Raw genomic sequence first — 23,377 nt, 5'->3', positions numbered from 1 at the left:
TAATACGCCAATTCTTTTCGCACAAATGAGATACCAGCCGATAATGCTACAGAGCACACTAGGATGATACTATAGTAAACTCTCTGTAAATGAAAATCTGTTGAACGGAACTACTGCTTAAACGAAACTATTGCCTCTGCAATGCTTGGTTTCGGGCCTGTATTCTACACCCATGTTCACCTATTGGCAAACGTAACTCCTGTTAAGTGGAACACATTCTCCCGGTCCCTTCAGGTTCCGTTTACTGAGAGTCTACTGTAAACAGATTATTTTCAGTTTCTTTGGGACTTACGAGTTGGTCAAACAGTAAATGTGTCATTCCCATACACCCGTTGTCATTTCGGAGCAGCTTTGGAGCAATTACTAACAAAAATTACTGCTTAGAGCAGCATGGAGCAGCAATTCTCTTTTGTAGCAGTGTGGAGCGATTGGAACAAAACTTCTATCACTGCTCAGAATTGGTGGAAGTTGAGCATGAAGTGCAGTCTAATGTAAAAGCAGCTTGATATGTGCACTGCAACATACTGCATACAGCATCACATCAGTGAGTCCTCCCATTCTGAGATACTTTGAAAAATAAATAATATATAAATGGTAAATGCAGTAAGGAAGTGTATACAGTAATTAAAAGTCAACATTCACAAGATTTCCTGAACAGAATTCTTCAAGATTTCATTTTTCCAGCCTTTTCCCTTCCTTCACCAAGCTATTTTGGCCAATTTGTTGAAGCAGCCCTCTTAGAGCTTCTGTTTTTGTTTGCCCCAAAAGCACAGAGCAGGCACTGCCAAAGCCTTTTCGTAATATCAGAGTATAGCACTGAAGCACTCCATGCTAAAAAGCTTACGCACATTGATTTGTCTTTACGACCTTATGAAGCGATCACAGTAAGACACGTATGTCAGAAGCGGTACACTTGGCGCTTGGCAGACAGAATATCAGGTTTACACAACATTTCTAAAAATCGTTTAAATAAATTACAAATTACAAGACCACTTCTAAAACTGTACCCCATTCGTTGAGGCCGTCAAAAGTCCCGAGGCACTGCACTTTTTCCAGAGGTGTGCGTATGTGCACGAGAATGCCCAGATGGCTGACCCTGCCACCGGTTTCACTTTGATCAAATGTACTTGCTGACACAAGCAAATGAGTTGGCACTGGGCTCCAGCAAAAGCAGGTACGTAATATCATGGGTGCCTCGGACTGCCACTCCAAAGCACTTTTGGGCGCAGTTGAGTGCTCGATGATTCCCTCTGCGGAGTGCGGCATCCGTCAAACTTGCCATCTCCGCTGGAACATGGAGAGTCTGGCGATGATACCGTGCGCACCGTGCGCCTCAGGTTCGTCACCATAGGACTCGGCCATCTGCGATGAATTGAGACCATTGCTCAATGAATGCATGCTACTTACAAATTTTCAATTAAGTCAATATTTCAACAGAGGTAAAAAGCTCAAAGCTGACTCTTTAAACAAGTTAAATTCAAGAATGGACACACAAAAAAATATAATTGTTATAATTGTTGAGGTTTTACATGCAGAAAGCACTAAATTACGAGAGATTCCATATTAATGTGATAACGTTAAAGAGCTCATCTCGCAGAAATTCCGGCGTTGGCATTGTCGGTAGTGAGCGAAAAATCGAGCATCTTTGCAAGACCGGAAAATAGAAAAAGATGCAAATAAAATAATAAAAATTTTGGGTCTGCGTCTGGATTGAACCCAGGTCGTTTGCAAGTGGGTGTTCTACCACACAGCCATGCCTCTGCTTGTGAATACACTTACGAAAACTTCCTCTGGTTGGAAATGCAGTGAAAGCAACTTTTATGCTTTAAAAACACATGCGTCATGTAGACATGGTTCGCAATGCAACATGAGGTATTGCTGTATTAAAACGTGGTACAAGCGTGCATTGCCATCGGGCATCAGAATATGGGATTATCATAATGAGTGCATAGTTTAAAGTCAGTCACCCACCACAAATGGCACACACGCTACTGCACCCTTAAGGCCACGTAGCGGTTGCATAGCAAGTTCAAGAAGATGTCATTCACTGTGTGTTAAAAGTACGCACTAGGAACAGAATATCCCTATTGCGTTCAATTCTTAAATGCAAAAATTAGGGGTCCCCCAATTTTTGGAGAGCTACGCTGTTTTCGACCACCTTAGGTTCTTCAATGTGCATCTTTATCGAAGCACATGATCCTCTAGCATTTTGCCTTCATCAAAATGTGGCCACCACAGCGGGGATTCGGAGACTAAAATGACCTCAGCAGCTCCATTGTTCAGACCAATTCTTGGTCAGCATTTTCATCCCTTCTTAATGACTGAAACATACCTATTTACTCACATAATGAACGCACTTCTTTTCTCGAAAAATCGCAGCAAATTTCGGGGTGCATTTAATTTGCGGAGCAAAGTTTGTGGAAAATTTTTTTGTGGATGAGCAAAAATGCGGTAATGCAAAAAAAAAGTTATGTTGCTTCTTTTCTGCAATTGACATACACGTACACTGCTTGAAAACAGCTTCTTTGTTGCACATCGCTCATCTTGAGTGGTTTATTGCGCCATCTTTTGCAAGCTGTCCCCGCCACGCCCGCACTTAACATAAAAGCGTTTCGTGGCTATCTTTTCTCGCAATCGTTTAACCGCAACAGTGGTATCTGCTGTGGTATCAATGGGCGCCCAGAAACGTGTGCTACGACGCCTTTTGCCAACTTCGCGGCAACCTCGCACGATGACCGCAACGGCGCCATTGACATAGTAGCAAGTAAACAACATTGCAGCAAGTTACCACTGAAGCATCAAAACAAACCGTCGATAACAAGATTAACGACAAAATATGGCCGCCACCTCACCGTCCACATGAGAAGTTACTACAGTGAAACACCATTAATACGTACCTGGCGAAGACGGCGGCGTAACTACGCAATAAGCGCACTACGCATCAATGCAAATTTGCACCTTCTGACATGCATCATTGCCGTCAACAAAGGAATAAAATCAGCACGACAGGAAATACTGCCTAAAGTGCCCACCACAAAGCCATTTCTTTCTTTTTGCTAAAGTACAGAAAAGATTCTGTCACTCTCGCACAACTGCCCGGCAGCATCCTGTGGCAAGGCCAGGAACATTTCGAAACTACCGCAGGGTCCCTGTTACGCACGCGGTACAGCGACAGAGTGGACATAATCGACAGTCCATGATACACGAGCTCCGCAGTCTGCTTCTAAATGAAAACTGACGCTTTTTATTTAAGCGATACGGTCGCAGAGAGACAAATCGTTTACTGCATGGGTGGTTGCATGCAGCGCTTCGCCTAATCCGCACACAACATGACTGCCGATCCACTTGCTGTAGAGTACGCCCACTCCGCTTCAGGCCATGCACAGATGCAGCCAGTAGCCTGTTTGGTTAAGGCAGCGACGAAGAGCTTTCTGCAAGCGATGCACTGTTCGCGATGCTCTAGCAGTCCTGGTAGCCAACAGAGGCGCCTTGGGCTGTCGCTAAATAAGCGCGTGCAGTATGGTTACAAAAACGCTACGCTTGCTGTATGGTGTGCATGTTAGCATAATACAGCAAGATTTCTTGGTGCCTGCAAACCACAGCGCCAAACTCCGCGACCGCAAGCTGCTTGCATTTCTGTAAAGCGGTGCACTCTTGAATACGGTGCCGCACAATGAAGCGGCAGTGATCAGCGGCTCAGTGCTTTCAGGTAGTCGCTAACTAAAAGCATGCATGCAGTAGGCTTTAAGTGGCGCTACGCCACATGCGCATGCACGAGCAGATAGCCGGGGATGCTTACAGTGATAAAGCTTTTCTTCAGAGATAAGCCATACCAGCGCTTTTGTCAGTGGTCGCCACCTCTCCTTCGTTTTAAATGCGAATCGATTTCTTAGTCAGGCTATGGCTGGCATCCGGCCTTGTCTGCGCGCTGGCAGGTGTTATCTCTCCGCTCTCACTTCCTCTCCCACAGCAACAGCTACGAGTGCACGCGCTTATCCTCTCCCCTAGCAACCAGAGCATGTGGTGGGAGAGAGTGCAGGCGAGGGTACCAGTCACAGCCACTTTGTTTTTTATCCAGCGGCCGTGGTGCAGTGCTTTGCCACTCCTTCTCTCGTCGTTCGCTATCTCTTGTCCCTGCGCCCCTCTCTTCCGTCCGCTCGCTCCTCACTTTCGACCATTCACTGGCCGGGTGCCTCTCAAGGCGATGGCATCAGTTGGTGAAGGCGAAGATCTGACGGCAACGATACCCTTTCTCGGTGCAAGTAATGCATTTGCATTTCCTTACAATCCCCTTCGGGGAAGTGGGGGCATTTTTTTTTCGCTTTGATTACTCGTAAAGTCATTGCCGCAATCGCGCGGAAGTCGGAATGACTGCAGATCGGCTGATCTCCGCACTTATCAACATAACGGAAAAACGTTCGCGGCATATTGTGGCATGTGCAAGTTCACCGGCCCAAAATTTTATTGTGGTACGCAGTTAGTACGCACTAATTAGTAGGCATAAGACGAACACTTTGGCTTAAGCAGTCTGCAAATTCATTATTAATCTCTGTAAGACTCAGTCGGGGATTCATCTCAACTATGTTTTGACTGTTAGTGCGCTTAAAGCGCGTACGTACTAAAGAGGTTTGACTGTATAGAAATGGTAGCCGATATCATTGTGTTCCTTGAAGTACGTGCGGATAACAAGCACGAAGAGCAAATTGCAACTGAAGTGAGAATCGGTGATGCTACCACGTTGCAGAAATAGTCACGATCTTGTCTGGGTGAGAAGCGATTTTTTTTTTTTAGTTTTCAAGAAACCTGTGATGCAATGGTGATGAATGGCCCTTCGCGACCGCCATGGCGATCGCAAATCCCATCATCGTCGCTCGAAAATTGAGTGCATGCAGTTGGGCGTTAAGTTTCACATTTGCAGGAAGCGACCGTCGGTAGGTGCGGGCAGTTTCTTGACCTTCGCTCACTCTGTACTTATTAGCTGTAATGTCTCCACACTTGAACCATTCGTGAACACCTCTGTGGCGCATAGATAACTTAAAATGACTGGGGATGTGCCACGCACAGACAAAAAAAAAAAAGAACAATACGGCACGCAACAGCGGGCGAACGGAAGGAGGGAGTGAGCCGAGGTGGGTCGGGATAATAATTAATAATAAAAAACAGAAGAGATCTATTGGGCAAGGAGGCGCCATGGATCAGTTGGCAGGACTGCAACAGGTGAACTTAGGGGGCATGTTTATAACGCGGTAGAAAAAAAAACAACCAAAATTTTGACGACTGAAGTTGGGGGTGCGTTGATTATGCGAGTGGAAAGCATTACGCGAGCAAATACGGTAATTAGTTGTTTTCGAGATGACTGTGTGTATTATTATACATCTGTGTTGCCTGTTACAATTTTGTTTGCAAATTTTTTTTATTGAATAACTGAACCTGAATGTGTTTTTCTTTGTTTTTTTTACTGTAACCTTTGTATGTATTTTTAGTGTCATTATGTTGTACTTTCTTTCATGTACTGTATTCCACCCTGCTAAAAACCTGATAAGAGTTGCAGAGCCATAAGTATAAAAAAATAAATGCATGTGCATCTCCATGCTAGAACATACCACAATGCCAAACCAACAAACCCAAGCGCAAGCAAGTCAGCTTTCTGTTGACGATGCTGAAGCAAAGAGATGCACAGAAGTGTAGTGTAGGAGGCATAAGAGAGGGGATACTCTCAGTCATATCATTTCCATTTCAACAACTCCCTGCAGAAAAAGTCTGATGCCGTGATTTATAAACAGGTATGGAATGCGAGGAGTTACAATGAGTTTTCAGATCAAGTGCCCAAGTTGCATCATCTTGCGCACAAGCCTTCAGGGGCCCTGAAACACTTTTTGAGCATAGTCAGACAACGCTTCCGATTGGTGCCAGGCACTCCCAATAACACGCGAGCTAAATATTACAGCGCAGCACGCGGTATAAAATTCACAATAAATTATCAAGGTCAGCTAAAAATTGCTTTCTCTTTTCTCGACAAATGACAGAAGACGCTAAAAAATCACTTGTAGAAGGCCGTCTATCAGCCATTGATAGATTTGAACATGGCGCGCTCGGTCGTTACAAGAATTGCTGCGGGAGGCCGCGACTTGTCCACCCGTGCGCGCAAGCAATCGCACTGAAAAAGCCCCGTATTCGAAGACAAAAAAAAAAAGAAAACAGCTCTCATGATCACGAGGCGCATGTGACTTATTTTTTTGCCCCTGCCATCCCTCCCTGCTTAGCTTCCAGCACTTTCGTTGGCACGAGAGAATAGAGAATGCATTCGCAGCGTGCGACATATCTTTGTAACTCCGCTCGCGCTGGACGAATTCTTAAAATTTTTGCGGCATTGAATTCGTAAAGCAATAAGTTATTGTAGTGAATCTATTCCATGGCTACTTGAAAAAGTGTTTCAGGGCCCCTTTGAAGGAACCAAAGCCGTGTGGTTAACAGCAACAGTCGTTTTCTGTGCACACATGACACAAGATAGAGTGGTGCAAAAGAAATGGGGGCAAGATGAGGAAGTGAAAGAAGTGCTTATTTACCATATTTATCAGATTCCGATGCGCCCCCAATTCTAACATTCATCTAATTTACATAACCCCAAAACAAATACTGCATGCCCCGATTCTAATGTGCATGTGATTTTCATGAACGAAACGTACAGACACTTTGTTCCTTTGCCAACCCATGTACAGGATCTAAATGTCTCCATGCTTGCAAAGCGTGGGGGCCTTTACTTGAAGGCTTACAGTCGAAGATACTCTTTCAGCTTTTACCAGTGGTGAATGCAGGTCTCTTGCACAATAAAATGATGGGCTCTACTCTTGTTGCCGCCCTCTACCGCATACAACATTTAAAGCGATTCTCATGGCGGACACGAGTCTGTGGCTGCTGCACCCATTCTTGAACAAGATGGCTAACAGACCGCGCAACGCGCAATGCAGAAAGCAACAACAAATTGTTATTGCAGTATGTACAAATAAATAATAATAAATTAATTAACAGTCACACCAAATAATGGCAGAGATGATAGGCAGCTGTGGGGCAGTTTCGGCTTGTGCCCAAACCCAATGCACATGCGATTTTAAGGCCTACTGGTCCCGACAAAAAGTGCACGTTGAAATTGGGCAAGTTTGGTATTCAATCTCTTTAGCGCTACTGTCTTTCCTTTACAGTCTCAAAGCAAGTCACCCAAAGAAATGTTATGCTATGTTTTTTAAAGACGATATTCTTTCTTGGGAACCTTCGACGCAAAAATTTTGGTCTGTCTGTCTGTACATTTGTCTGTCCACTCTTAACAGCATCGGGTATTTGAAACGGCCGACCCCATCCGCAGCGCCAATCTATGTTGCTCAAGTTTCAGCAGTCATACTTGTGCAATTGTCGATTAGTTAGTTACGTTGAGTTTTATGGTGCAAAAGCAACAATAGCTATGATGCGCCAGACACTAGGCGATTTTGATAATAGGGTTAAAATATGAGATGAAAAACAGATTTCTGTTTACAGTTTGTTTAAAATGCCTGCGGCCTCTAGAAACCGGAGAACGTCCTCTATGGGGATGATTGCATTTTCCGATAGTATTAACAATGGGTGGAAAGGTGTTTGTGTTCTGTAAAATTGTTTAAAATAAGCCTGTCTTCTTTTTTCAAAGACTGGGCATGTTATTAAAATATGATTAATACTCAGAGGTTCCTTGCAATGTTCGCATTCTGGTTGATTTTCTCCGCGCAACAAGAAGTTGTGGGTGAGGTGAGTATGACCTATCCGCAGGCGGCATAGTATTACTTCGATGAAGCGCTTTTGATGATTGCATGACTTCCATTCTTGTAGAATAGGCTTGACAATTTGCAGCTTGTTATGCACTTGAGCCTGCCACTCTTCTTGCCATTTTGCCCTAAAGGCTGTCCGACAACTGCTGAAACAGTCTCTGAATGGTGCCCTTATTTCTGCTATTTTTTGATGACCTGCTCCTGTTGCTACCCTGTCTGCCTTTTCGTTTCCTGGGATACCAACATGGCTCGGCACCCATACAAGCCGTATTGTCTTGCCATTTTTCTCAGCTCTTTCTGGCTTCTGTAGAATGTCCCCGAGAAACGGTTTGTTTTCCGACCTTAAATGTAGGGCTTTTAATGCGCTAAGTGAGTCAGTGTATATGACAGCTTTTATGTGATTTCTTAGTAAAATTTCTTCGAGAGCAATCAAAAGAGCCTATACTTCTGCTGTGAAGATAGATACGAATGGTGGCAGTCTTATACATGTTTCTGAGTGTTTTGATATGACAGCACTTCCTGTATATTCTTGTGTTTTTGATCCATCAGTGTAGTATTCAGAATGCATGTTATATTTTTCTTGTACAGCTAGGAAATCCTGCATAATTTGTTCCCGTGGAGTTTCCTTCTTGTTTACATGGGTCAAAGCAAGGTCAGTGTAGTGCGAAGTGTCCAACCATGGAGCCAGTCTTTCCGGTATTTGGACAACGCTTAGTGCCTGATTCGGTACTTTGTAGTCTAGACATATTTCTTCAAAGCGCAAGAGAAGTGGTCTTATCGTGTGCGGTCTGTTGTATTCTGGTACCGATGCGAGAGACAATAGTGTGACTTATGTGGCTTGGTTTCGATCTGGTTCTTAAAACATAGGATACAGTAAGTAGCGCTCTTCTTTGTTCTAGGCACGGCTCATTGCTCTCAGCATATAAGCTCTGGACAGGTGAGGTTCTATACGCTCCAGTCGCCAAGCGCAATCCGTGATGATGTATTGGGTCAAGACGTTTGAGGTAAGATTTTCTGGCTGAACAGTAAATAACGCTGCCGTAGTCAAGTATGCTGTGCACGATCGAGAGGTATATGCGTAAAAGGCAGACTCGATCGGCACCCCAGTGTTTCCACAATAGTATTTTCAGAATGTTGAGCGCTTTGTTTGCTTTCTTTTTTGTGTAATTTATGTGGGAAATGAAGTTTAATTTCCTGTCAAAGACTAGGCCTAGGAACTTGTGTTCTGACTTGAGTGGCAGTACACTGTTGTTGATTTTAAGAACAGGGTCGGGATACAAACCGCGCTTTTGTGAGAAAAGTAGGGTAACGGTTTTCTGGGTAGAAAAGCCAAAGCCATTTTGATCTGCCCATTTGGTCAGTTTGTTGATGGTTAGCTGCAGCTGCCTTTCACATGTGGATATGCTTGAGGCCCGACATGCTATCTGAAGATCGTCAACATATAATGAGTGCATGATGGAGGGTGGGATTACTTTATTAACTGAATTCATTTTGACTATGAACAGTGTAGTGCTAAATACGCAACCCTGCGGCACACCATTTTCTTGGACAAAAACTCGCGATAGTGTGGAGCCCAACCGTACCTGAAAGTTTCGGTTTGATAGAAAGTCAGAGAGGCAATTAAGCATTCTTCCGCGTATTCTGAGATTAGCCCGATCTCTCAGTATACCGTACCTCCACGTGGTGTCGTAGGCCTTCTCCAGGTCAAAAAACACTGCTAGGCAGTGTTGCCGATGTAAGAAGGCCTCACGTACTGTGTGTTCGAGACGGACAAGATGGTCTATTGTTGAATGGCCTTTCTTATACACACACTGATGATCATCTAGTAGGTTGTCTATTTCAAGGGCGTATGTTAGTCTTCTGTTTATTATGCTTTCGTATGATTTTGCCATACAGCTTGTAAGTGCTATGGGCCTATAGCTACCCGGTGAAGTGGGTGGTTTTCCAGTCTTTAGAAATGGCACTATGGTTGCCATTTTCCATTTTGTGGGCATTTTGCCAGTTTTCCAAGCCACGTTAAAGTACTTCAATAATGCTTGCAGCGCATCTTGAGACAGGTGCGCGAGCAGTGCGTAATGAATTCTGTCTGGACCGACTGCTGTCTTTTTTCCTGCTGAAAGCTTAGTGCTTAACTCTTGGAGTGTCAAGGGAGCGTTGTACGGCTCATCTAGGCCACCGGTTACTGGTAGTTTTTGTTTTTCGGTTGACTGTTTGTATGCCAGGAAGGATGGCGTGTAATTAGCGGAACTGGATATAGTGTAAAAGTGTTCACCTGAAATGTTCGCCAGCTCCTCTAGAGATGTCTGTGTGCCTAGGTCTGTAAGTATGGGTATTGCGTATGAGGAATAGTCACTGCTGAATTTTCTAACCTGGTTCCACATTTTCTTGGATGTGGTTATGCTATTGATTGTAGACATGTACTTCTGCCAGGACAATTTTTCTGCATTTCTACGAATAAATCGTGCTTTTGCTTGAACTTGTTTGAACGCAAGGAGGTTGTCACATGTGGGGTACCTACGGAAGTTGCACTATGCTTTATTTTGTAGTTTTTTAGCTTTTGCACACTCACTGGTCCACGATGGTTTTAGCTTTCTTCCCACTAGTTCTGATGACTGGGGAATAGCTTGCTCTGCCGCAGACAGTATGCAATTGATGAACTTGTCATTTATTTCGCCTACAGTTACGTGTTCAGAGAACTCATCCCGTAGATTAGCTCTCTGTGTAAACAAAGGCTAGTTAGCTTTGTGAAGCTTCCAACGCTGTGGTCGAGAGCGTATGGTCGGAAGTGGTGATGTTAGTTTTACAATCGACGGTAGATGGTCACAACCGTAAGGATTGTTTATTGTTTCCCATGTAAAATCAGCAAACAGCGAGCTAGAGCACAGTGCCAAATCCAAGCAACTCATGGTTCCTGTGCCTGGAGAGCAGTATGTTGGTGGTCCAGTGTTTAAAAGACACACCTTGTTAGTAAGAATAAAATCTTCAATTACCTGCCCTCTACTGTCTGTCTTTACACTACACCATAGTATGTTGTGCGCATTGAAATCTCCTGTAATTAAAAAGGGTTTAGGTAACTGTTCTGCAATCTGTTCTAGATCTTTTACAGTAAGATGTGTATGAGGTGGAATGTATATGGAACAAATTGTGATAGTTTTATGTGATAAAATGGTGACTGCAGCCGTTTCAATGAAACTGTTAACTATAACTTCTCTTACCGCAATACCACTTTGGACAACAATGGCGACTACGCTTGACAGCCGGTTGCTTTGCGAGCGGTCGCGACGTATAACAGTGTAACCTTTTAGTATTTTGGTGTTTTTTGGTCCCAGATTCGTTTCCTGCAAGCATAACGCTACAGGAGAGAAGCTTGTAAATATGTCCTTAATGTCGCTTAAGTTTTGTGTCATGCCTCTGCAGTTCCAATGGATGATGTATGCCATTACGGGAAATGATGTGTATAAAATTTAGTATTTCGAGTTATTTGTACATAAGCTAAAAAGCGACACTATTCGTGTGCTTCGTCACTTCTTTTTTTGTGGGGCCGAAAAAGTGTTTCGGCTCCCTTTCCCTCCTTGGCAGGGAGGAATGATGGGCTGCCTGATCGCCCTGCTAGTTGAGCAGGGTCTGTCAGGCTTTCAGTGTCCGATGGACTCACGTCCATGGACTCAGCACCACAAGGGTGCTGAACAGTGTTGGTGCCCGGCAAGGATTCTGGCCTTCTCAAGTGAGGCCGGCTACTCGGCACCGTTGTTGAGACCTCTTTTGCCTCGACATTAGGTTGGCTGACACCAACACTGGTCGAGGCTTTGGGGCCTCCCTGAAAAAAGGCATTTGGTGCCTTTTTTTCGCTCTTGTCTGGGGGACGGACCGTGGCCACTAGGTCCTGGAGTTCGACCTGTGTGCCTACAGAGACCGTCGGCGGTGCCTTCCCCCTTCGCACCGCTTCAGCGTAAAGTGCCCTTTTGGGCAAGAACCACTCGCTTGCGCGCTTCTGGATACGGTATGTTTTTCTTTGGTTTTCAGCGTAACTATGTCTTTTTCTTTTTGCCATTCCGGGCACGAGCGTGAGTACGCTGCATGGGGCCCCTTGCAGTTCACACAGTTTAAAGGGTTGGTGCACTCGCCATCTTCATGTTCATTCTGGCCGCATTTCATGCAGGTTGGATTACCACGACATGAATGAGACCCGTGCCCAAACCTCTGGCACCGGAAGCACCTGCGAGGATTAGGTATGTAGGGCCTCACACGTAGGTAAAGGTACGCTACCTTAACTGCAGCAGAAAGCGTCATGCTTGCGAATGTTAGTATTACATTCCTTGTGCGGGTTTCCTTCTTATCTCTACGAATGATAATTGCTCGTGCGGCAAGTACACTTTGATCCGCTAAAGCATCCTCAATTTCTGCGTCAGTGCACTTGAGCAGTTCATTGTCCGATATTACACCTCGCGTGTAATTTAGAGATCGGGGAGCTGTTACACGGACTTCATGTTGTCCGATTTTTCCAAGGTGTCTAATTTTGTCACTTTGTTCTTTGTTTTTCACTTCTATGAGGAGATCTCCTGAATTCATTTTTTTTTTTTTGCACTGTAATTGCTTCCAATGCATTCTTTGATTGCTTTTGCAATCGGGAATGGTGATATGTCCTGAATCTTAGTTTCAGTCAATGATGTTACAACAAAGAATTTCGTGTAATCGCTCTCTTTAGTAAGAACGTTTCTATTTGCTTCGGTGCGACCCCTCTTACAAGACCGATCATTGTGGAAAGGGGGGTACTTTTTCCATAGAAAAGCATGTTCATTCGGTAGCTATGCTGGCCACCCACCATGGAGTCCAACAAGAGGAACGTATACACACGTTAGCCATACATTGCTACTATAACCCTGTGGTCCTGACCAAGGGAGGTCAGTCCCCCAGGGTTAACCCTAGCCGCCAAGAAATTCGGAAGTAAACGGAAAAGATAAGACGACAGGACAGGTAAGAAGTGAGCGATAAAGACGAAGATGTAGGGAGAGAGAAATAGGAAAAGGCGACTGCCGATTTCCCCTGGGTGGGTCAGCCCAGGGGTGCCGTCTACGTGAAGCCGGGGCCAAAGGGGTGTGTTGCCTCTGCCGGGAGGCCTTAAAGATCCAATCACCCAGCGTCAGCTCAACTCCCAGGATCCCCTTTTCCCCGGACACGGCAAAGCCACGCACTGCTAGGCGTGGGAAGGAGCCAAAACTCTCCCGTTAGCTCGGGTCCGTGGTGTCGCTACACACCAAACGCCTACTTGTGCAGGTGCCCCTGCGGGGCAGTTGTCGATTAAAAAGCAATTATTACGTGTGTCTGGGGCACAATAACAACACGTATATATTCTGCATGTGCGCCTTTTACTAGAAAAAGCATACATAAGTAATGTTAAGGACCGTAGCGCTTATCATGCTGCGCTGACCAACCAACGCTTGCACGGAAAGGCGAGTGTTTCCAATGATTTGCTAAAACGAGACGGTGGTGGCACCTACCCGTCGTTTTGCGTTCTACACCTTATCACCTCTGAGACGGGCGCGCACACCCGTCTCAGAGCCATGCGCTTTGTTTTTGAAAAAACTGCCAGATGGCGCTCATGTCTCACGTGTGACGTGACTTGATGCGCTCGTTCGCCTCCGCTGCACGCTCGAGGCACTCTAACGCAGCGTCTCCAGAATACCATTCGACGATTTTCTTGAGCAGAACATCAAATAAATGTTTTGTCCACTCTCTCCACACGCAAGACTATCGTCTTTCGACGACATTTGCAGATTAAATGCAGATACGGGGCCATTGCTATCGTTGCATACACTTATTACATGACAATGTGGTGCGGTGCTTACTGTCATTATCACGCAATTACTTTTTCACTGCATGCCATTTTCTGGACACTGTCTTACACAACTGTAGGTACTTTTTTCAAGTACACAAGCTCACCTTGAAGTGGCTTCCACAGGAAATGAGCGAATAACCTGCATCCACTGGTGCACGCAAGGATAGGTGAGAGGGTCGAACACATCTGGCGCCAACAGACTTGGCTCCAGGGCCCTCAGCACATCCAAGTCCACTTTGCTGGGACGAGATCTGCACAAAGCAGGATGAACCCGTGCACTGTGGAATCGCTGATTTCAGCAGCACTTTAACCAAACCTTCTATGAGTTGCAAATTTCAGTGGTGGTCGCATAAATAGAAAGCTATGCCATTACCAGCAGCAGCATAGCTCGAAGGTGTTCAAAGTTAGGCTTTCAAAGTTGTGCCGGTCACATATATGATACTAAAACCTCATTATAACAAAGTTGCATCTCCGGAAATGATTTAAACTCCTACCAAAAGTTCGTGAAGAAACCCGACGTTTCGGAACCGACTTGGTTCCTTCCTCGGGGGGACTGGGACTATGCAGCAGCGGCATCATCAAAGCACTCGAGGAGCGGTTGGGGAGGGGTTCCGAGAGAGCAGTTGATGTTTTGGGCCGTTCGCTGTATATGCCACGACTCGAGTAGTAACACTCTCCTCCAGTTAGTCTTGCTTTCAAGGATGGTCATTGCATCGAAATTTATCCGGTGGTCCAACGTCTCAGCGTGCTCGGCGACTGCGCTGCACTCTTGGTAGAACTTCCGCACGTCGTTGGCGTGTTGTTTGCGTCGTTCCGGTGTTTTTTTTTTGTCTCACCGATATACAAAGAAGGGCACTCGACGCACGGAATTTTGTAAACGACACCGGGGGTCCTGTCCATTGTTGGCCGGTCTCTCGGGCGGGGGAGGAGGCGGCCTAGCATACACGAAGGCACGTGCATGATGCAAACACCTTTTTTGAAGACCACCGCCAACATCTCGCTGGTTCCCTGGACGTATGGGACCGGTACGCGTTTCGTAGGTCTGCCAATTAATGCTTATTGGGGTTTTCGCATCTTCTATTGCTCTGCGCGATGGGTTGCGGCTCGAATGAAGTTTTTTGGGTATCCATTTTCTTCTGAGGTCCGCAATTACGCAGACCTCTCTTTCGCTTTGTGTCATTGGAGCATATGTTCTTGGCCCTTTGGAGTAATGTGGTCACAACTGAGGCCTTGTGGCAGGCGGGATGAGATGAATAATATTGATGGTAGCGGCATGTGTGCATTGGCTTCTTGTGAACGGAGAACTCTCGGCTGTTGCGCTTTCTTGCCACCTTTCCAAGGTCTTGTGGCAGGAAGGATGGGATGAATCATATTGAAGGTAGCGGCTGGTGTGCGTTGGCTTCCTGAGAACTTCAGGCTGTTGCGCTTTTTGCCACCTTCCTTTTCTCGACGCCCACCTGGGCGTCGAGAAAACATAAGCTAGCCCCTGCTAGTGGATGATAAGAATAGTATAGAATTTGAACTGGTATAGCGCATTACGGGGAAGAAGAAACAGCCGAGCAGACCGACACAAGAGGACAGAGCGCTAACTTCCAACTGAGCTTTATTGTCAAACTGCATCAAATATGTAGACCGGCACAAGCATACAAAACCACCCAACGCAACGACAAGATTACACACAACATCGCACCGTCACGTATCACAGATTCATAGGCGGTTATGCTGATTAAGGAAGGCCACTTCATGTTCAGATAAAACCAAAGACGGGGCGCTAATACACGTGCTGCCAGCTCTTGCTATACAATGCGTTTCTATAATTTCCCGAGTTAATTGTGACGGGTGCTTTTTAACCACTTCACATTGATCAAACATGGGGGAACATCCACAATCGCGACAGTGAATCCCAATGTGGCCCTGGATTGCTTTGTGAACATTATAATGGTGCTCTTTTAGCCTTTCATTAAGGCAGCGCCCCGTTTGGTCGAAATACCACATACCACATGAGAATGGAATCGCGTAAACAACCCCCGCTACACACGGCACAAACCGAATTTTGTGCTTGGTTGAGCAACCAGTGGCACGTGATTTGAGAGGATTTACTGCTTTGCAAAGCCGCTGTAACTTATCCGGTGCTGAAAACACCACTTTGACGCTGCATTTCTCACCTATCTTTTTTATCCGGTGGGAAATGTCATGCACGTAGGGTAAAACTACGGGTCTTTTTCGGTCGTTAGATTCCGGCTGAGCTTCGGAGTTGCAGCCTTTCTTTATCTGTTTTAATAGCTTTTCAGCTATAGATGCCAGTAGGATAGCTGGGTACCAAGCACTCAAAAGCCTTTCAGCTTGAGCTGCAAAGCTGCGCTGCATGACATGATGACATGATTTCCTAAGAGGATTGATGAGACAAAGATTTGTGATGCTTCGCTTAACTAACTTGGAATGGGAAGAGTCATAGGATAAAAGAGGTTTTCCAGTTCTAGGTTCAATTATCCAGCACACATGGTCAGGTGAAAGAATTAAATTCAAATCTAAAAAGCGTAAGCTGTTGTCAACTGGCATCTCATGAGTCAATAAACGCGGTTTAAAACATTCTTTAAAAGTCATTACAATACCGTCGGTTAAGTGCTGGCAGGCAGCGTCGCTGCAGTCGATGAAAATTAAAAAGTCGTCTACGTAACGACATATTTTGGTGACAATATTTTGGTCAAGCATGCTCATCAGCAAACGGTCATGATATGCAAGGTATATGTCACTAAGGATCGGGGCGAGGCATGACCCGATGCAGACACCACTATTCTGTATGTATTTACGATCATTAAAAGAGACAAAAGTCGACTTGATATAAAAAGACAGAAGCTCTAAGAGGTTACTGTTATGAATACCCGTGAGATTCTGGAAGGCTACAGCACCAAATGAGTCAATGGCATTGTCAACACACTGTAACAACTTCTCATGCGGCAAGGAGTAATACAAATCCTTTATATCGACAGAAAGTGCTTTTAAGCCCCTGTCGTTAGACTTGATGTGTTCTTTACGGCCAAAACACACAAGGTCGATTGCCCTCTGCGGGTAATTGTGACAGAGAGAGGAACTTGGCAAAAAACTGTGGCATTATTTCTACAAGAAAAGCTCAATTTGCTCACCATTGATGACCCCTTTTTAATTAGAAATTCGGGCAGTTTGGTTAACTTTCTGGAACATAACGACAGGGGCTTAAAAGCACTTTCTGTCGATATAAAGGATTTGTATTACTCCTGGCCGCATGAGAAGTTGTTACAGTGTGTTGACAATGCCATTGACTCATTTGGTGCTGTAGCCTTCCAGAATCTCACGGGTATTCATAACAGTAACCTCTTAGAGCTTCTGTCTTTTTATATCAAGTCGACTTTTGTCTCTTTTAATGATCGTAAATACATACAGAATAGTGGTGTCTGCATCGGGTCATGCCTCGCCCCGATCCTTAGTGACATATACCTTGCATATCATGACCGTTTGCTGATGAGCATGCTTGACCAAAATATTGTCACCAAAATATGTCGTTACGTAGACGACTTTTTAATTTTCATCGACTGCAGCGACGCTGCCTGCCAGCACTTAACCGACGGTATTGTAATGACTTTTAAAGAATGTTTTAAACCGCTTTTATTGACTCATGAGATGCCAGTTGACAACAGCTTACGCTTTTTAGATTTGAATTTAATTCTTTCACCTAACCATGTGTGCTGGATATTTGAACCTAGAACTGGAAAACCTCTTTTACCCTATGACTCTTCCCATTCCAAGTTAGTTAAGCGAAGCATCACAAATCTTTGTCTCATCAATCCTCTTAGGAAATCATGTCATCATGTCATGCAGCGCAGCTTTGCAGCTCAAGCTGAAAGGCTTTTGAGTGCTGGGTACCCAGCTATCCTACTGGCATCTATAGCTGAAAAGCTATTAAAACAGATAAAGAAAGGCTGCAACTCCGAGGCTCAGCCGAAATCTAACGACCGAAAAAGACCCGTAGTTTTACCATACGTGCATGACATTTCCCACCGGATAAAAAAGATAGGAGAGAAATGCAGCGTCAAAGTGGTGCTTTCAGCACCGGATAAGTTACAGCGGCTTTGCAAAGCAGTAAATCCTCTCAAATCACGTGCCACTGGTTGCTCAACCAAGCACAAAATTCGGTTTGTGCCGTGTGTAGCGGGGGTTGTTTACGCGATTCCATTCTCATGTGGTATGTGGTATTTCGGCCAAACGGGGCGCTGCCTTAATGAAAGGCTAAAAGAGCACCATTATAATGTTCACAAAGCAATCCAGGGCCACATTGGGATTCACTGTCGCGATTGTGGATGTTCCCCCATGTTTGATCAATGTGAAGTGGTTAAAAAGCACCCGTCACAATTAACTCGGGAAATTATAGAAACGCATTGTATAGCAAGAGCTGGCAGCACGTGTATTAGCGCCCCGTCTTTGGTTTTATCTGAACATGAAGTGGCCTTCCTTAATCAGCATAACCGCCTATGAATCTGTGATATGTGACGGTGCGATGTTGTGTGTAATCTTGTCGTTGCGTTGGGTGGTTTTGTATGCTTGTGCCGGTCTACATATTTGATGCAGTTTGACAATAAAGCTCAGTTGGAAGTTAGTGCTCTGTCCTCTTGTGTCGGTCTGCTCGGCCCTTTCTTCTTCCCCGTAATGCGCTATACCAGTTCAAGTACGACAAACCAACTCGCCCAATCTTTAACACTCGTAGTATAGAATAAGGCATGAGTCACTCCTCCACAAACCACGCCTGCATCACAACGTTGTCAGAATCAGATATCTACCTTTTGACAGCGGACAGCTGCTGGTGTTAGTGTGTCAGTGCAACTGCTAGGTTCGTTTACGAAAGCTGTTGTGGCCGTTATTTTTACTATGCATGTTTGAGAATCGCATCGAAAAAAAAAAAAAGAAGCAGCCGACACTTTTCAAATTTTAACAATAAAAAGTTGTTTGTTTTGCTAGCTCAGGTCGGCTATATTTTCTTTCGATTTCACTACAACGAAATTTTCACTTCAATGAAATTTTTTCCACGCCCCGTCAGTTTTGTTCTAGCATGGTCCGACTGTATACTGCAAGAATATTTTTCAGCTACTTCGTTAAAACAGATATTTCGTTATATGAGGTTTAACTGCATTGTAGGCACCATTTTCCAGGAAATAATGCTCTCTTGATCGTGGGCTTGTTGGTGATCAGCCATTTTCTAAATATAAATGCGATCTTTTATCAAAAAGGTAAAGGAGGGGAAATTTTAAGCGCTCGTTTTTTTTTCTTTGTAAGACACAATATTAATGAGAACTATCATATCTTTTTAATAAGATCACTTATTTCACAGTTCTGAATGGAATAAGTTCCATTACACGATTCCGTTGCATTTTAATGTAGCATTTCATTGATTCATGCATGACTTTCACAATTGACTGCAGCAGAAGTGTTGTGCTGCTAAGTATATGTGTGTACATCCGATTCTTGCCAAGGAAGAAGGAAGAAATGAGGAGGGAGCATTGCAGAATACAATAGAAAAAAAAAGTAGATCAGGCAAAGCCAAGCTTTGCTTGCCAGCATTGTTGCAATGGGGGAAGGGCAACAAATTTTTCTGAAAGAAAGCGGACACTAAATTGGCCTGTTAGACTAATATACGTATTACTCTAAATATTGTTATAGAAGGAGACCAACTCGGAAGAGTAGACACGGATATATTTTAAGTGAGGAGCGCCAGCCACCAGATTAGCTCGTGCCAGTCTGTCCGCTTTCATCCTCCCCTTCACTATGTGAATCGCTATGCTACTCGTACGTAGCATGACCCCCGACGGCGGAAGCACAGTCCTGGAACTTTATAAGTCGTCCTCAGAGGCAGAGTTGTACATATTGAGCCATTACACGTGAACAACATCACTCCACTAAACTTGACGACGGAAAGGTGGGGCCAATCTCATAAGTAACAGGTGTTACCTGCCGCAATACACCGTAAGGCCCCATGTAACGACACCAAAGTTTTTAAGATAGGCCAACCCGACGATGAGGAGACCAGAGTGACACAAGGGTACCCGGAGCGAAATGTGCGTCGCGATGTGAGACATCGTAGCAACGTCGCTGCTTGCTCTGCCACGCTGTCAGACGAGCACGAGCGAGCTGAAAGGCATGGTTGGCTCGTGCAATAGCGTCACGAGCATACTTGCCGGTGGACGAGGTGATGGAAATGATAGTGTCGAAGGGTAAAGCCGGCTTCCTTCCGTACAGTAGGTAGAAAGGTGAAAAACCAGCTGTGCCGTGTCGGGACGAGTTGTACGCGAACGTCGCATAAGGTAGGGCAAGATCCCAGTCTTGATGGTCCGGTGATACATACATTGCAAGCATATCTGTAAGAGTATGATTTAATCGTTCCGTGAAGCCGTTGGTTTGCGGGTGGTAAGCTGTGGTCACCTTGTGCTGCATGGAACAGGAACGCAGGATGTCAGCGACGACTTAAGAGAAAAATGTACGTCCACGGTCTGTGTTTTGATGCACTGTGAATTAGTATAACGTCACACAACAGGAAGTCTGCAACATCGGTCGCGCAACTCGTTGGCAGAGCTCAAGTAATAGCGTAGGGTGTGGCGTAATCACTTGCCAAGGCTATCCGCTTGTTGCCTACTCTTGATCTTGGAAAAGACCAAGCAGGTCTAACCCAACGCAGTAAAATGGTTGTGTGGGTATGCCAATTGGTTGGAGATGGCCAGGGGGTAGCAGCGATGGTGTTTTGAGACGTTGACATAGCTCACACGCTGTGACGTATCGGCGTACCGAGCGAGCGAGGCTTGGCCAGTAGAAACGGTGCCGTATGCGCTCGTGTGTGCGAGTTACGCCATGGTGTCCTGCTGTGAGAGCATCATGAATTTCAGCGAGGACACTGCGCCATAAATGCTTGGGTACGACAATAAAAAGGTCAGGCCCATCAAGTCGGAAATTGTAGTGGTATGGACGCCTTCTTGAAAAACAAAATGACTGACTGAGGCGTCTGTTGGGGAAGACTTCATGCGGCTGATGATGTCGAGCAGGAGTGGATCCTTTCTCTGTCCTTCCCCAATGTGAATGAATTCGGACACAGAGAAGATGGAGTGCACCTCGTTCATGCTGGGGTCTGCAGGATCGTCCACAAGGTACTGGGTGAGGCAATCAGCATCCTGGGGCAGGCGGCCAGATTTGTACACGACCGAGTATGAAATTTTTTGCAGGTGCAAAGCCCAGTGACCAAGACGCCACAAAGGATCTTTAAGAGAGTTCAACCAGCAGAGCGCATGGTGGTCTGTAACAACCGAAAATGGGCATCCGTATAGGTATGGCCTGAACTTGGCGACCGCCCAGACGAGAGCCAAACACTCGCGCCCTGTGATAGAATAATTGCGTTAGGGCGCGGATAAGAGACGGCTGGCATATGCGATAATGCAGTCATGGCCACGTCGTTGGGCTAGCACTGCGCCGATGCCATGGCCACTTTCGTCAGTATGAATCTCAGTAGGACCAGTAGGGTCAAAATGGGCCAAGATCGGAGGAGTAGTAAGGTGCACGATTAGATTCGAGAACGCAGATACCTCTTCGGAGCCCCAAAAAAGGGGGACGTCTTGCTTGAGGAGCCACGTAAGTGGCCTCAATAGGTCCGCAAAATTCTCGACAAAGCGACGGAAGTAGGAGCACAGTCTGAGGAAGTTGCGTACATCATTTGAAGATCGTGGTACAGAAAAATTTTGGACTGCGCTGACTGCTGGGTCGGGTTGTATGCCGTTAGCGTCCACTAAATGGCCAAGAACTATAATTTGGTGGCGCCCAAAGTGACGCTTGGATGAGTTCAGCTGGAGGCCAGCACGACAAAAGACATCTAAGATGACTGATAGGCGCTCTATATGACTTTCAAATGTAGGTGAAAAAAATGACATTGTCCAAATAGCACGAACAGGTTGACCATTTAAAGCCTCTGAGCAGAAAGTCCATCATTTGTTCAAACGTGGGTGGAGCGTTACATAGGCCGAAGGGCATGACCTCGAATTGATATAGGCCATCGGGTGTAATAAATGCAGTCTTTTCCCGATCCATGGCATCCACCTTAATCTGCCAGTACCTGGAACGTAGGTCTATGGAGGAGAAATAGCGGGCATCGTAGAGGCATTCGAGAGCATCATCTACCGTATTTACTCGCGTAATCCTCGCACTCGCATAATTCTCGCACCCCCCCCACATCGCCCAACAAAAATACGATTTATTTTTTCCTCGAGTAATTATCGCACCGCCGAAAACTGCCGCAATAGTGTCGTCTGCTCGTTCCAGCCACTGATAAAGATAGCGCGTGCCATCTGGCGCCATCTCTTAAGCATCAAACTTACTATTATTGCATGGAAATTCAATCGAATCCAAGCCAAGCCAAAGTGGCAAGTGCGCATTGCGGCGTGTTTTGTATGTTCTGTCGGTAATCTTGTCACGTTATGGGGTGATACGTAAGCTACACGACTGCTTTCAAGTTGAAAGTGATAGATCATGATCTAAACAACGGCAACAGGGCCGCCGGTAGGCCTTTTGGAGTATACGAGTTTTGTGTTCGCTACTGGTGATGGCAGCTGAAAGCCACCAAGACGCGTTGGGCCTGCCGTGTGCCTAAAACTGGGATTGATGGTAAACATTATTTCTTCAGGAGGAAACTGCGGACAATTCTGTTGAATAGTTATCAGCCTAATACTGAAGACCTACGCTCACTTTTTAAGGGCTCCTGTTGAGCAACGAACGCTACTGTCACGCCCACAACGCCTACAAGCTTTGCGTATGGTATTCTAATTCCCCACTATTTGCTTGCACTTTTTGTGTCTCAAATAAATCTTGCCTTGTGTTAAACCTGCGCTTTTATTGTTGAGGTAAATTTTAATTAATACTTCTCAAAGCTTGCTGCTAGTTTCTGGTGTGAGAATCGCGATTTGTGGCCACTTCGTTTTTTTATTCGCTCTGTACGTTTTCGTGGAAAGTTTTCCCGCGTAATTCTTGCACCCCCCAACTTTGCATCGGTTTTCCGCAAAAAAAAGTGCGAAGATTACGCGAGTAAACACGGTATTCCTGACAGATGGCACACGTCTTTTTTATGTAATTTTGTTTAAATAATGATAATCAACACAGAAACACCATGTGCCATCCTTCTTGGAGACTAGCACAACAGAAGATGCCCAAGGACTGCAGGATGGTTCGATGATGTGCTTGGCAAGCATTTTGTCGACCTCAGTTTCGATAATCTGACACTCCACCAATGACACGAGATACAATGGCAGAGGCGACTCTGTCATTGTTCAGCGGGGTTATTTTTCCTCGCCGCGATCACCCCTACAAAGTTAAACGCTTAAACTGTAAGTCATCTGCTTTTTCCAAGTCATTCATTCCGCGTACCATAATCGATTGGAATAAACTACCATCACACATTTCCTTAGAAAAAAACGCCACTAAATTTCAAGAACTAATTCAAAATACTGATATCATCTAACTTTTGCTTTTTTACTTGTTTTTCCCTCTTTTCTATAACGTGCAGAGCACACGTGTAGTATTCTTACCTTGTTTCAGCTTATTTGAGGTGTGATGAGTGAGTGTATATTTTTTATTCGTTTTTGAGTGTACGTTTTTTTTTTTTTCAAGTGTATTGATTATTTTTTCTTGCATTTTCATAGGTTGTTCACTAGGTACTCATCTGTATTATAATGATTTGTTGCCTATTCTT

The 23,377-nt window shown here is 45.1% G+C and overlaps 1 protein-coding gene across 2 annotated transcripts in view; it reads right to left on the bottom strand.

Annotated features, from left to right (window-relative positions):
• Nucleotides 1-961: 961 nt before the first annotated feature.
• LOC119170059 (ankyrin repeat and LEM domain-containing protein 2) overlaps nucleotides 962-23,377 on the bottom strand; it is a 72,020-nt gene continuing 49,604 nt past the window's right edge. For both annotated transcript variants that reach the window (XM_037421085.2, XM_037421086.2), the window contains exons 16-17: nucleotides 13,734-13,880; nucleotides 962-1,362 (exon numbers count right to left, since the gene is read on the bottom strand). In XM_037421085.2, the coding sequence (XP_037276982.2) occupies nucleotides 1,185-1,362; nucleotides 13,734-13,880 (325 nt within the window). In that variant the 3' untranslated portion in view covers nucleotides 962-1,184. The remainder of the gene's footprint in view (nucleotides 1,363-13,733; nucleotides 13,881-23,377) is intronic.

Source organism: Rhipicephalus microplus, chromosome 2 (assembly GCF_043290135.1).
Source record: "Rhipicephalus microplus isolate Deutch F79 chromosome 2, USDA_Rmic, whole genome shotgun sequence".
Lineage (NCBI taxonomy): Eukaryota > Metazoa > Arthropoda > Arachnida > Ixodida > Ixodidae > Rhipicephalus > Rhipicephalus microplus.
The sequence above is the reverse complement of the archived record's forward strand: the minus strand, read 5'-3'. Positions and strand labels throughout refer to the sequence as shown.